The sequence below is a fragment of the Thamnophis elegans genome, chromosome 3, assembly GCF_009769535.1.
Source record: "Thamnophis elegans isolate rThaEle1 chromosome 3, rThaEle1.pri, whole genome shotgun sequence".
Taxonomy (NCBI): domain Eukaryota; kingdom Metazoa; phylum Chordata; class Lepidosauria; order Squamata; family Colubridae; genus Thamnophis; species Thamnophis elegans.
In genome coordinates, this window is record NC_045543.1 from 105,865,376 (window position 1) to 105,881,593 (window position 16,218).

Sequence of the window (16,218 nt, forward strand, 5' to 3'; positions counted from 1 at the left end):
ATAATTCTCCATATTGATTTTAATAATATATACATATAGAGCTTTCATGCAAACAGCCTGAATATAATGAGTCCTGAGTGCAGGTGATATATTTACTTAAGGAAAAATAATAAGCCTAATGTAGACATTTCAGCAGATTTTAAATAAACTCATACATTTAATGGATTTCTGCATAGTTACTGAATGTTAGACAATTGTTACTTTAATCCTTTTTTATTTCCCCTCCCCCATAAAGGATACCTAATTGTACGTATTACTATAATTTGAAATATTTAGTTATGCAATCATTGCATATTGCTCTGAAGTGTTGTATATGTGTTTTGACGTTATGATCTACCTAATCTGTGTGATTAATTCTTTCCCACTTAGTTCAAATTGGGGGCAGCTCAATGCACAAAATTGGGATGCAGGGGCTGATGTGTGTCGAATGGGCAGGTGCTGATTGTGTGAAAATGTATATGCTGACAGTATTTGTGTGTGCAAACAGTTGCTGGTATTGTTCTCTTCTCCTTTTAGTTGATCTCTGCCATTGATCTCTCTTGTGGAAATGAGATTTGTAGAACAGATATCAGAAAGAAAGGAAAGCGAGCAGACTCTACAGTGTTCAAGGCTAAACTTTCTGACTATGCATTTTCTGATTCTTGTGTAGATCACACAACAGAAAGATCATATAAGAATCAGCAATGTATAACCATAAGAACATACAGCCTTGCAAATTTAAAGAAGAGTGCCTCAAGCTGGGTGTACATTCTATTTGTGGAATGTTATGTTCAAAATATAGTGGCTAAGAAAACTACACAGATACTATGTTGAATTACCCCCTAGTCATTTAATTTTAGAATAAAGGTATTAGAGGCCTAGCAATACATGGAGTTTAACTGTTTTAGCTTTTTCTGTCAGAGAAACAGATTTTTTTCTTATGCATGGTGATATTGTATTATTACCTTTAAAACTAAATTAAGATGAATGAATATCAGTTTAGAAATCAAATGCTTTCTCCCAGCTTCCAAGTAAAATAGCAGAATTTGTCTTGAATGATTCCAAGTATTGTAAAATACCTATTAGAAAAAATAGAACAACAAGATTTAATATTTTTATGCATTGAATATTGATTGAAAAAACAAGAATACTACAAGAAAGGGTAGATGAAAATGGCCTGATAAATCCTAAAATAGTAGCCAAATAATGTCCAGAGGAGGACAAGAGAGATGACGTTCTTAAAAGAAGCATTTATCCCACTAGACAGTGAAAATATCCTGTGTGTTTTGTTGTAAGGTCTAATTATTATTTCTAATCATGAATCTAACCTGAGTCCCAAAAACCCAAGGTTGCTTTTCAAAAGGCAACTGGACTTTGTTGATTTTTTTCTTTGAAAACGTTTTGCTTCCCATCCAAGAAGTTTCTTTAGTCCTGAAAAGTTGTTAATGAGTCAACAAAAGTCACATTTGACAAAAAAAGCATGCAAAACACTGAATCAAGGAATACTTAATGTCAATTTGGGGAAAAGGAAAATACAGAGTTTACTTGCTTGAATTGAACTGCTAAAACTTCTCAACCATATCCTGGGGGGAAAAAAGCTAGTTTGGTCTGGTTATGGCAGCCGGTTAGAAACCAGGAAACTCTGAGTTCTAGTCCAACCTTACCCATCATAGCCAGCTGGGTGTGTTTGGGCCAATCATTATCTCTCAGTCTATGACATCAGTTTCAGTTGACAAGCTGATTGGTCAATTCCTGTTGTAACCAATGGATCAAAGTTCAGTTGATCAAAAACGAAAAACCAGAAAATGCTATGAAGAAATAATATGCTGCAGAAAGACTGTCTGGCTATAATACTCAACATAGGTATTTGTCACAGTTTGCAATTGTAACACTAGTAAGGTATTTATTTCTCAGTTATTTCAGCTATCTGAAAACCCTTTCAACTATCACATATCATTTTTATCATTTAGTATATATGACTTCACATACTAGAAATATACAAGTTATTCTTAGAATTCATCTAGAATTTACTTTTGTTTCAATTCCTGTTGGTAAATGCATGGAATCCAAAGATATTTTGTATTTTACCCAGGGAATCATTGATAAGCTATAACTATGAGGATGACTCTTATGTACAGTATGTTTCTATTTATGATAGTGAAACATATATATTTAAATATATGATTCTTTACAGCTTATTTCCAGTAAAACTAGTAATATATTATAATCCATGCAGTATTTGAGTTCATTGTATATCCATAAATCTATAACCGTACAGCCCTACACCAATATACTTACATTTAGAAATGTGCAAGGTACTTCAAACATGAAACATTTTGAATTTAAAATAGGTTGTCCTGACCTTATTAGAAGTGTTTCAACATTGTTCTGACTATTCTGGATGCTTGGAATAGTATCAGAACACATCCTTAAGGTCAAAACTGTGCTTTTTGAGCTTGAAGTGTTCAGAATTCAAGACTTTTCAAACATAATATTGCTTACGTTGTTCCAAAGTTGAAGGCTGAGGCTTAAGGCTGAATGAAAAATAGTGGTTTTATGCTGGCCAAAGATCAAAGTTAAGAGTTTGTATTGTAATGAGCTTGTCTAAGGACATTTCAGGAGCAATGGTAGAAGAGATAATCACAGTGAGGAACTTCATATTTATCGTGAGAAATATTTTAAAGCAATCTTTATCATAAATTTATATTAATACTTAACAGACAATAATGTTTTCCTTGAATATCTGCTGTATTTGAGCTGTTGCTCAAAATGAGGCACTCAACATATTCTATAATGTGTATGTTGTAGAAATTAAGATTAGGGTTAGCTGAAATTTATTTATAAGATTTTTAAAAGATTCAGAGTTCTCAGATCTTGTCTTTTGTATATAATGTGATAATAATTCATAATAAAGCATTGTTTTTAATATGAATTTTATAATTGTGTAAATGCTGCAGAAGTATCTTATCTAAGTTTTATTTAGTTTAAGAAAGTTTCATGTACTATATATATAATTTATATTTATAAATATAATTTAAATGTTTATGATAAAATTAAAATGGGAAATAAAACCAAAACCCAGATAACTGAGACATTTAATACATTTAAGTAGTTATCAGGCACTGAAACTTTTTTTGTTTAGTTTTAAATTTTCAACAGCCATTAAAAGTTAGTAACACAGCAGGTGATTGTATGGGTAAGTGCAAATGTTCTGAAATAAATAGCAGTTGGTGACCTGGAATGTCAGGGCTCTAGACAAGGGTGTGTGTTTGTCAATATATCCTACATGTTTTACAGAGTCCTTGGGGAATACGGGAAGATACAATTTCACCTTTTCTGTGCCAAAACATTTTAATTATATCTTCTTCCAAGTACTGCGGTTCAGTAACCAAGGAGCTGACATTGATGCATGTGTTGATAAAGCTGCAAACATTCAAAATGAGATTAGCAAAGATTTTGAGGAAAGGGTGACAGCTAATTTTGCACACTATTCTGCATCTAATTCAGGTCAGTGTAATGATAGAATATTTTATAACTCTTGTGTCATCCAGAAGGACTTTTATGATGCTTTGTGTTAATGAACATTTGTGGTTTTGAAGAGTATAATTTCAATACTATTTTCTATACAAATACAAAGATTTTATTATGATTCTATAGGCTATACCCAAAAAGTGGAGGTGGGGAAAATTGATTATGTTCAACATAATTTCTTTATCTGATTTGCTTGTAATTGTTGGATATTTGTATGAAATAGTCAAAACATGTAGTGATGTTGTTTATTTTCTTTAAAACATCTAAATTATGTCACATTTAAAAAATGAAAATATAGTTTCTTTATGTTACATAGAACATTTCTGAGCAGATTCCAGTGTGTTTTGGTTCTATTCTGTGCTTAATTTGAAGGCAGCTGACACTCTTCTTTCACTTTTCTTTTTGTTTGTCAAGTTTTCTTTCTTTTTTATCCACTCACTTCTCCATCTGCTTTCACTTTTGTTTGCTTGGATCGTCTCTCATCCCAACTTGATAATGAGGAATGTGGTGTGACCCTGACCTCTATCAGCCCATGAATGACCTTCTGACTCCCCTGTGTAACCTTTGACCTTTTCTTTGACAGCTTGATTAATTACCCTGTGTTATGATTTATGAGTAAGTGCTATGTAAAAATAATAGACAACAGGTGGTCCCCTAAAAACTTTTTGTGGCATGTTTTCTTTTCTTGCCTAACTTGATGAGCTATTTTAAGTTGAAAACTTTGTGGAGCAATATGACGTTTGGCAGTAATATAGCATTTTTATACACTTGGACACAGCAGTGGAATGCAAGAGTCTAAGAGATGTGGTGTAACTGGGATGAAAATATTACAAAGTGTTAGCAGGGTGCAGTTGCCAAAATGCACATTGGGTGAAAATACAAAAAGAAGTCAACTGACATTTTAGGCATTTCAGTCTCAGGTCACGTCTTGAGAAAATTGCTCAAATAATGGAGGGGGCATTTTTCAAGCTGAGCTGCATCTCCAACAGCTATGTTTACTTTTACGCTTCACTAGTGACTTCTGATTGGTTGTCATGACCTCATCCTACTGTTGCATCTAGGTTGTTGCAACAGTGACACATAGGTGCTCTTCTCATGAAAAAGATCAGAAATAAACAGATCATACATCTTTAAAAACAATGAATAGTCATTCCTATGACCAATTTAAACATGCATAGATCTAGGTTACTGATCTAAACTCCTAGGATTTCTTTCCCTGCAGAACTAACTTGTTTCTGCTTCAAGTGTTTTAAATAGTTTTTTTTTAAATCAGATTGATAAAGCTCAAGAAAATTATGTGTTACACATTTTTACTTACAAGCCAGAAAGATAGACACATAGGTCAACATATTCCACTCTAGGCTCTGACCTCTCTGATCATATACAGGGGGCTATCCTAGTGGATTAATATGCTGTGCTGAATGCTTATAGCTCATTATTCATTTCAGCAGACACAAGAGCCTTCTTGTGTCCCAGAATATATCTCAAATATTTTTTGCTGTTGCTGCCTATATTTTATTCTATATGGATTTTCTATCTCTACACAGTTGTGGAAGAATCCCATAGAAGATCTTATTAGGATTTTTTTTTCTTATTGATATCATATTTTACTACCAAGCATATCCATGAATTTCCTGTGATCTATGATACAAAAGGTCTTGGTATTATAAGTATTTTTCAACATTTCTCTAAGCTTGCTTGTAATTTCATCAATATGAATAACTAAGCAGATGTACAAGATTGGAAATGAAGTCCATCCTTTAAATGGTTTCTGAAATAATTGACAAGAATTTTAACTTGTTAGCTAAATCCAGGAAATTTTGGAATCATACAGTTATAATTTTATAGTATAATCTTACTGGATTGATATTTGGAATGGTTGAATGATATAAAATTGATAATCAGTTAGGGCTCAATATTTATTAAAGACTAACTATAATAGAGACAACTTATAAACGGTCTCATTTAATTTTTCCTAACTAGTTCGTGCAGATGAACTTGAAACTTGTTGAATAATGTATTGTACACATAGTTGAATGCTTATTCTACACTTTTCTGAAAACATTTAACTAAAAAAATGAATAATGTATTATATTGAAGATGTATTTCATTTCAGATACATTTTTCACATTTAGTACTTCAATTATACCATTTATTTTGAGGGAAATTATTAATTAGTTGATATAGAGTTAAATAGGCATGCACATCTGGGAAAGTGAATGTTATAAATCGTATCAGTTATATGGTTTAATTTTTGTAAAATGTATATTATGGATTTTAAGGATTATTTTTAATAAAATATAGATGTGTGGATGTGATGTATAGATTGTGACTGCTTAAATCTGGTTTAAGTTGGTCTCTACATTCTGTATGTATTGATGATGTGCCAAAATTAGTTGCCAGTCATTTTGACATTAAAATTTAGCTCATTTTAAAAGTCTCATTAATAAAGAATGCAGGTTAAAATTTAAATACTTTCTGATGAATTTTAAAAACATCTCAATCTTTTTAAGGTGAAAAGGAAACAAAAGGTCATATTGTCAAATGCAAAATTAATTTATGATAATGCTAGGTTGGTCTCACTTTAGGAACATTGATGGAGGTAAAATTCCATTTCAGTTATATATATTATATTGTATTTCTACCTCCTTTCATCTTTTCAAGTATTGTCTATTATTCATTATCCTCTTTCTTGTGCCTATTTTTCCTCGTATTATTTAGGGGAAGTGACTGAAGACAAATGAAGAAAAGAGTATGACATAATGTCAACTTTCTCCTAAGTAAAACAAGGATCATAATGCACTTTTAAAAAATACCCATAAAACATCTTATATAGATTTCTGAAATATTCCTATTTCAATTATATATTTACTTTAATAAGTACAGTATATTAAAAAAAGTTTTTAAATCATGCCAAAGGATGGTTTGTGTTATTTAAACTTAATTGATAAAAATCCTTTAATTTATTTATGTAGCTGAGATTTTTAAATGGATTCATTTTTCATCTGTTGATGTGTCTGTGAAAAATTGACATTATGTCCTCATAAAATTGGACAAATGAGTCATGTAATTTTCAGTTACATAATCAATAACTTAGACAAATTTTACTTCTTTGATGATTAATGTGTGTCTGTGGTTTTTCTGAGAGTAGCAAAAAATGAACGTGGTTTCAGTTTCACTAATACCTGTAAAATAATAACAAATACATGAATTTTGCATCTTGCATTGTATAGAATATAACATGAATCAATATAAGGCCTATCTTCAAAGAAGAAAAGAAAATTCAAGTCACAAGTGGGATCAGCAAACTAAGACACTGAATACACAATGTACAAGGTTTTTTTAGGGTTGGGGGAGCAATTATTTAAAACAGTAGGAAAAATAGTCTCTTCTGAATGTTTTGTTATTACGGTAGAAATCATGAAGGCAGGAATCTGTTTTTCAGATTTCAATGTATTTATTATTATTTTTTCAAAGTCCCAATCCTGATTTTACTATAAATTTCAGTTGAGTTTATTTATATGGAAACTGTTGTATAATATTAATTTAATACATAAATCTTTTGTAAAAGCATACAGTGCAGTATATAGGGTTTGTGCTGAAGAGAAAACTGGAGGAAAAAATGACAGGAGGAAAAAATGACAGGAGATCACTTACTCATGGTACAGAATCTAGAAGGCAGCAATTTTCTCTTTGACCTATGGTGACCTTTTTACCATGTTCCCTTATACCATAGACAGTGAACTGAATGCCTCTAATTCACCCTGCTTAACAGAGTGCAACAGTGTTCTTTAACTTAGTTTTGGTGGGAGGAGAAGGTATAGTAGAAATTTGAGAAGGGCGTGAAAACTTGTACAGGCACAAGGAAGAGTAAGAACTTTCTTCAAATGTGATTTTAATAGCTAGTCGAGTGTGTCCAACTGTAGAAAAGCACCAAGTGACAATCTGTCTACCTGACAGTTATCACAATGCATTACAAGGTTTTTGAATAGCTACACAGATTAGAATAAAGCAACACCAAATAAAGTATCTTTTGTTATTGTCAAAGATTTACTTAGCATTGATCATCTACAGAGGTGGACTTCTTTTATTCAAGTGAAGATTTTATTTTAAGTAGATAAATATTTATTTTATTTTAGTGTGGTTTCTCTCCCCGAAAAGTTATAAAGAAATTTTGAAATAATATTGACAACTGGATTTGGTTTATGTGGATTTGCCTTCTCCTACTTTCTTTAATGAGCATTATTTTCTTTGATATAAACAAAATGTCTCAAATTTTAGACCTCATCCCTTTATGTTTCTTATTGATTTATAATTTATATTCTCTGAGAAGAATCTTAATATTTTTCCTTTGCCTCACGTCTTTAAGTGCATTTTTAATTCCAGAAAAAGTGCTTATGTCTGAACTTGTAACTAATTCATTGAGTTCAAAACAGTATCAAATAATCACAATTGAAATGGATTCATTGTTATTGCTATCAATTTTAAGTGAAAAAATGTTTAATGGTTTAATCTATGAAGTTTGCTAAATCCTTTTGTAATCAATAGTATTTAAGCACCCTGCATGTAACATTTTTTATTAATTAAGCATCAAGTTGGTAATTTTGGAATCCAGTGGGGAGGAAGCTGTTTCACAATTTCTTGATGAACTGTGTAAATCACTGTAAAAATGAAAAGAACTTGGCAAACAAATAAACAAAAGTGGTCATTGTAAATTTGGACACAAAGATTTTTAAAAATGCAACTACTACTTCCTTTATCAGTGCTATGAAAACCATTTCAATCAGTACATTTGAACCAATAAATCCTTTCTCCCCCTTTCATCTGGAACAGGAAGGCTATGGGGTAATAGTACTGAATCCGAATGAGAACTATATTGAGGTTGAAAAGACAAAAGCTCAACAACAGCCGTCTCCAGATAGCTCAGATGAACCTGCTGAAAAAAAAGAGAGAAAAGATAAAATTCCAAAAGATACAAAGAAGCGACGAGACTTCTATGAGAAATACCGAAATCCACAAAAAGAAAAGGAAACGATGCAAGTCTATATTAGGGTAAGTTGATCTTCTTTGTTTTGTTTTGATATTGAAGAACAGACAACAGTTTTGTTTTTTCTTACTTGCACTTTTAATTATGTTTTTAAATGTGTTACTAAAACTAAGAAATTATTTCTTTTAATAATTTATCTCTAAAAATGAATATATGTGTGTGTGTTTGTGTGTGTGTGTTTAATTTCAAAGAGAAGCTTGAAGTATCATTCCAAAAATAATGATGAATGAATGTTGTTTACTATTTTACTTTTATGTATTGTTTTGTGTTTATTGTCTTGTACCCTCCCTTCCTTATTTTATGTAAGCCGCCCTGAGTCCCCTCAGGGAAAAGGGCGGCCTATAAATACTAATAAAATCACTAAAATCACTAAATATAGTGTATAGTTTTTTAAGTAAACATGCTTATTTAAAAATCTTTTAAAACATAGCTTTGTTTACAAGTTCATAAAATATTATGGGAATAGGTTTTAGGGGGAATAGAGTAATATAAATCTCTATATTTTAATTTATTTATCTGGCAAACGAATAACACAGTGGAAAAAATGCTGATTTTCATCTTATATGATTATATCATTGACTTGTAATATATTGTTTCCATTTAGGCATGTCTGAAGAAAGATAAAGATAGTTAGTAATATCTTAATAAATGTTAAGTCAGAATCGTTTAAGAACAAAGCAGTGAAGAAATTCTGTCCTTTGGCCTTGCCTTTTCTTAATCAATGAACCTTTGCAGTTTGTAATACTAGCTGCATGGGATTGTTGTATCAATGCCACCCAAGGGTTTTTAATTCTTCAGAGATACAAATAATATTATTCATGCTTTGACATATTCTGCTTTATATACCAATGTTACATTATATGTTCAGAATTCTTTACCATTGGATAGTTGTTGAACAATGTCAATTGGGAGGGAGGGGATAATCTTTAAAGTTTTGACATGTGTTAATTATTACACTGAATGAAGTAATGTATTGAGCTAATATAGCTTAGTGGTTAATTTTACAATGCATTTTTAAAAAAATGGGAGACAATATTTCTCCATTTTATTTTCTCCATATTTCTATGAATGAATGAGGATTGGAGAAAAACCCCAAAAATGCAATATTTGCATTTAAAAATAATTGGAAATGTTTTTCTTTCTTCTATTTTTGACAAATACATTATATAATAAATTATTCCCTAGTCAATTCTACTCTTAGAGAAGCTTTCTTTTTTGAAGGGATCATTGGGAGCTTTGTAAATTTGCCAGAAGCGATTTTCTATAGTATTAGGCCCTGCAGAGAGTAGATGATATATTTAGTAAATATTGAGCAATTGCTGAGTTCTACCAATTCTATTAGATAAATATCAGCCTAAGAGTTAGGTATGTCCCACAAACCTACTGGCATAATAGTTAGAGAAAAGAAAAGAAAAGTAATGTATGTTAGTTACTATACATATATATGACAAGGCAGTTCAAAGATTAGTCTCACATGAGAAAAATCTGCTTTCTACCAGCTTTCATGTTCATTATTCAGAATTCCACATTAATAAAATCCCATAATCATAGTTACAACCATTACTCTAAAGTATACTACAATATCTAGCAAGACTTTTTCTGTGAAACAACAGATAACATATACCTTCTAAAACTTTGAGCAAAGCTTGAATGATCAAAGTACTTATTGTTTCAAACTGTAACTGTTTTTAAACTATGACAGAATGTACTTTGCCAATGTACTGTATACTACAACTTGTAGAAGAGATTTGGTCCCTGCCATAAACTTCATCTGACACAATAGGGTAGAAAAGATTCCTTATATATTCGTGCTAATATATTTTTTGTTTGAAATATCTGTCAAATAAAAAGTTATGTTTCATAAAATGCTATGTAGTGAAGCAAACACCTACTTCAGATATTTTCTATACAAGAAAAATATTCCACATGTGATGTTTTAACTTAGTATACATGTAATATATTCATATTCATTCTTGTTCTAATGGATACATTGCTTTAGTCAGGCCACAAGAGGTTGCTGCTGCACATTTTGGAGAACATCTCTGCCATTCATATAGAACCCAATTTAGTAAACACTTAATGTTTTTATCTGTTGCTGAACATGAGGGAATGTATAGATTTTGCTTAGATCAAAATTTTATGTTCATTCTCTCCCCCCCCCCTCCCGTCTTTTGAAGAAATTACTTCTCTGGCAAATAGGAGATTTCTAAGTCTCCTCTCTCAAAAATACTTTTTAAAAAGTGAACCAGCATTAAAACGTATAACTCAAGCATCAGCCAAATGGTTTTTTGTATTGTAATAATGTTCTTACTATAACGTTTTATTGTCAAAATACTACATAACATCAATTTTCTTGTTCTTCCTCCTATTGTATTTCTTATGCCCTCAAGATCTGCTTTGGAGGTTCTTTAGAAACTGCAGTCTCCACTGAGAGTATATTGGAATTTATAGGAAGAATTTCATCAAATTATTAAACCTTGGAATGGATGCTGTTTAATTTTTCCTTTGAGTTCTATTACAGGTTTTATTTAGAAAGAGAGTGCATTGTTCAGACATTTACAAAAGTAAAATAATTTTAGGCACAAAACTTCATAGAACATTAGAAAGGCATATTCAACTCAAGACTCCAGGGCCGCATGCACCCTGGACGTCTAGTAATGTGGCCCCACAAGATTGTAAACTTTTAACAACATTATGCATATTTATATACATTATCTATATTATATATTTTATATGTGGCCTAAGACAATTCTTTACTCCACGTATCCCAGGCAAGTCAAAAGGTTGGATTTGCCTGATATAAGACTTGGGAGAGGACTTAAGGTTGTTTAGTTTAATCTTATGCTCAGTGAAGAGTCCATTAAATCATTCCCAATAGATAGCCAACTAGCTTTCATGTAGATATATCCAACAAGTAAAAATCCATCACTGTTCCACTGCTTATTAGCTCTTACTCTCAGGAAATTCTTCTATTATTTCAAACCATTTGATCCTTGTTCTATTGCATTTTTATAGAGTTTATATCTATCCCTTGAAGCCTTTTTATTATCTGTAGATTGCTCTCATATCTATTCTTAACTAGTTCTTTTACAAGCTGTCCACATCCATTAATTATTCATCCTAAGCTTGGTTTTAAATACCTTATTGTGGTATTAATCCTCTGAACATTGTTCTCTACAATGTTCTCTACAAAGTTGACTCAGCTTCCATCCTTCCAAGGTGGGTAAAATGAGGACCCAAATTGTTGGAGGCAATCCGCTTAGAGAGGGCTGTAAAGTGCTATACAGTATAAGCCTAAGTGCTATTGCTATTGCTACTTTCCTGTCAAAGTGTTGTATCTGGAATCATCCACATATTCATAAATCCAAATTCCACCACATTATAATAAGCCCTAACCAGCACAGGATAATTATTTTCCATGATTTAGATTCACGTTACCATTTAGGCAGCTGAAGACACATTAGACATTTTAGTTTCTGTCTTACAGCCTATAACTTCAACTTTGTGCACTAGTATTCTTCTGATATGCCCTGCCATTAATCCAGTTCTCAACATCTCTGCACCAATACACTTGACCTGTGATTGTTAACATCACTGTTGGAAATGGCTCAACGTACAAATCATTTGAATTATATATATATGTCTAGGTTGTTATCCAATTTCTGTAATTTAATGTCTTCTGCAGATTTCATACCTTTCCTCTCCAGTATCTATAAAAATATTGAATAATAGTGGACCAAAGGTGATAGCTTGATTCTTCCCTCCAGGGCAATATAGAAGTACTTATGAACATGCTTGGTATGCTTGTTCAAGCAGTAGCAAATTTCCTGGCTGACACTACCATACAGCCCACATACATGCATTTTTCCATATAGTATTAGAATGGAATGAGGTGGGGTAGGGTAGGGTAGGATAAAGTAGAATAACAGAGTTGGAAGGGACCTTGGAGGCCTCTAGTCCAACCCCCTGCTCAACCCTATACCATTTCAGACAAATGGTTGTCCAATCTCTTAAAAATATGTGAATAGCCTGCCAAATTCTTTATTGAGATCTACCAAATCAGTCAATTCTGTCATGAAAAGAAATTAAGCTAATTTGGCATAATGTGTTCTTGACAATCCAAAGCTAATTCCTAGAACAATCGCATTCTTTTCAAAATGGTTGTAGACACATCTTAAATGTGACATTAAAACAAACACATTGATAGAGAATAGGATTGTGCAACACATTCAGAGAAGACAGTTCTTAAAGCATGTTAGCACACACTCACACAAATCTTTTCAAAGCATTAAATGAGCTGCATTTTTGGAAGACTGTTTAAAATGAGCTTTAAACATGTAGTAAATAGAAAAATTAAGGAAACTGGTAAAAAGTTATGATAGAAATTAATTTGAGAGACAAGAGTTTTTCATGACAGACAGGTAATATCAACTTCAGGGTCAACTTCAGGGAAAAAATAAAATGTGAGAAAGATGAGATAAAGAAGTGCCAAAATTAAACTGTAGTGGGTATTAGGAAAGTACTGGAACTTCCTGATAAAAATATATATCTACTGCATAAGCAACTTATTTCTAGAGTTTGTAAAGATTTGCATCCAGCCACCCTGTTGTGTGTTGGCTAACTACAAGCCTAGAGCCAAGCCAACCCATGCGATACCAAACATCCAAAAAAATTGCTGAGACCTTGCCAACAAGTTTGGCAGTTATTCTCCTTCATTTTCTACTTACTGGTTATATGCTTGATCAGCAACTAAATAGTTGTAGTTTTAAAGTGAATAAAATAAATATCCTTTATCTTTGTATATTGATAAATGAAATACTGATTAATGTAAAAGCATGGGGGGGGGCAGTCAAGAGAAATCACTTTGTAAACTGAAGGTGACAATAGGTAGAATGATAGCAAAAATCTGTAAAATGAAACAGTTGCATCTCAGAAGTCCATAATGCTTCTAAAATTGTTGGGTAAACTTAGGTTTTGCTTAGGGCAGCAACATAATATTTTGTTCCATATCTGTAGAGAGGTGCCTTCATTTATCACATTCACACAATATCTTGATGTGACCATTTAATTAGCCTGATATATACTGTTTATTTATTGGCAAATGAAGGTAGAGGCTATGGGCAACCGGGCCTTTGTTCAGCTTTGACTGCTGCCTATTACAAGTCTTTGGGGACCAAGAATAACTCATGTCCTTTCCAACTCACAGATAGATTATTGTCTACATGGGTCTGCCTTTGAAGACAACTCAGAAGGTGGACCAAATGCAGTATTAGATTAAGTCATAAACTGCTAGCTGTCTATATATTACTAAAACTTTCCCGTTTAAGTAATCTTTCACTGGGTACAGTGTAGAGCAATGATACATTGTATATTAAAAATGGTATATTACTAAAACTCTCCCGTTTAAGTAATCTTTCACTGGGTACAGTGTAGAGCAATGGTACATTGTATATTAAAAATGGTATATTACTAAAACTCTCCTGTTTAAGTAATCTTTCACTGGGTACAGTGTAGAGCAATGGTACATTGTAGAGGTACATTTTTAAACCAAGCTACCTCAAATGGGCTAACTTACAGAATGCATCCAAAATCCAGGATTCATCACTTGCATTGAATTCAAATTTGAGAAATTTTATAAAACATTGTATAACAGAATACTGAATCTTATAAAACATTTCTTGTGGTCAGCTCCTGATGTTTGTCTGTGTTATATAGTTCAACGTGGGCTATTTTCAAGGCAGATATTTCTCTGGATATCTCCCCAAATTTTTAAGAACTTTTCCATTGAAGGCAGTACATTAGAATCTTTGCCATTGTTGAAGACATTGAGGAATCCGGGGAAGAAATTTCTCGGAAAAAAATCACCCAATAGGCCATGAGTTGCCCCTAGCTTTCTGGATTTTTAAGAAAGTGTGTAAGGCTTTATTTTTTCCACAATAAGGTTGCTAATGGCAGGAAGAATGCTTAGATGTTATAAAATCTGTCTGTCTACTTACTTACTTACTTACTTACCTACCTACCTACCTCCTACCTACCTACCTACCTACCTACCTACCTACCTACCTACCTAGCTGATGAACATGACCTCCCATCTCAAATGACTGACTCTAGATGACTTAAGAGAATTAAAAATAAAAAGAAATATAAAAAGAAAAACTCATAGCAGCCAGAGGTTTATAAAATCCAACAAGTAGACAGTATAATCGAAAAATGGGCATGGTCTTATACCTGAGGTCCCATATTCAAGCATAAAGCAACATTTTCAATGTCTTACTACATGCCAATAGGGACCGTTGCACGGTGCTCTGGTCTCATACCTCGGTTGTCAGCTTTGCAGCTGATGAGCTCATCACACCCCCTTATTTTACTATAGCTACCTTGAGTTCCAGATGTTATATAGAAATATATTTGTTTGCATACTTGCTTCATTTGTTAGATTTCTATCTATATTTTTCCCAGCTGTCAACACTACAGTTCCTCTACCAATTTCCCCCCACAAAAATAACCTGACCAAAGTCAACCAGTGAACATGATTCAAGGCTGAAGGTAAACTTGAACTTGGGTTTCCTTGATCCTAGTCCTACATCTTCATCACTAAAATTGCAGGAAAATCTATAAATTGAAATACATTTCCAAATAGAATGTAGACTTTCCCTTGAAAAAAACCATAAAAAGATAAGAGCCTCATAACTTGTTATCAAAATTATGATTATAGAATTAAATTATTGACATTTCCTCACTGGCAGTTTAACACAAATTAATATGAACTCAGTAACTTTGTAAATGAGGACATATTTACTTATTTTAATGAAATTTATCACAATAAATTGAGAGACAAAGTTTAATTAGTTAATCTTCAGGGTTCTCTTTTTAAAAGAGAACTGTGGTTCTCTTTGTTTCTATGCCACTAATATATGTAAAATAAAAATACCAACTATTCAGAAATTGCTTAGCTATTCACTTATAATAATAATCTGTTTTTATTTTAGAATCCTTTGCTACCCTGCATCTCTCACATTTTGTAATTACTTTATGAAGACTATATGGGTTTTAATCCTGTGAGATCACTTAAACCAAAGATGGCTTATCTTATTGGAAATAAATAGAAACGTGCCACTCAGAGTTTCCCATTTCCCTGTTCTCTGTTAAGCTTAGAAATCTGTGGCTTCATTTTTGGCTAACTTGCAGATATTTACATCTTTATACTTGCTTGGAGGCCTTTTCTTGGCTCTAAATTACATTGCTTTTTAAGTGTACAAAGAATAATACTCCATCAAACCATGAAATCTCTTAGGAAAACTTTTAATCCTCTTTTTCCTCTTTTCATTTAAATGACCACTTAAATAGTTGTTCATAGTGACTGCATTACTTTAGTTGACGCTCATCATATAGCTTTTTTACATAAGCGATAATGAAATTTGTTTTCGTTTAAAACAATCTAGTTGAGATTCATCTTGTTATATTTCCCCCAGGATTACTGAAAGAACACAAGTTATAGCAGTTAAATTTAGATCTGTGGAGATAGACATCTATCAGTAGATACAAATCCATTGGCTTTTGCAAAATAATCTTCTACCCGATAATACCTAAATGTACAGAAGTATAATTCCTGCCATCCCCAACCTAAAATTATTTGCAAAAGCTATGTTTCACTGTAAGCT

General features: G+C 32.3%; 1 protein-coding gene across 3 annotated transcripts in view; it reads left to right on the plus strand.

The window, feature by feature from the left end:
- The window catches only part of FAM172A (family with sequence similarity 172 member A), a 217,764-nt gene that overhangs the window by 63,119 nt on the left and 138,427 nt on the right, over positions 1 to 16,218 (plus strand). For all 3 annotated transcript variants that reach the window (XM_032213058.1, XM_032213059.1, XM_032213060.1), the window contains one exon: positions 8,344 to 8,562. In XM_032213058.1, coding sequence (XP_032068949.1) covers positions 8,344 to 8,562 — 219 coding nt within the window. The remainder of the gene's footprint in view (positions 1 to 8,343; positions 8,563 to 16,218) is intronic.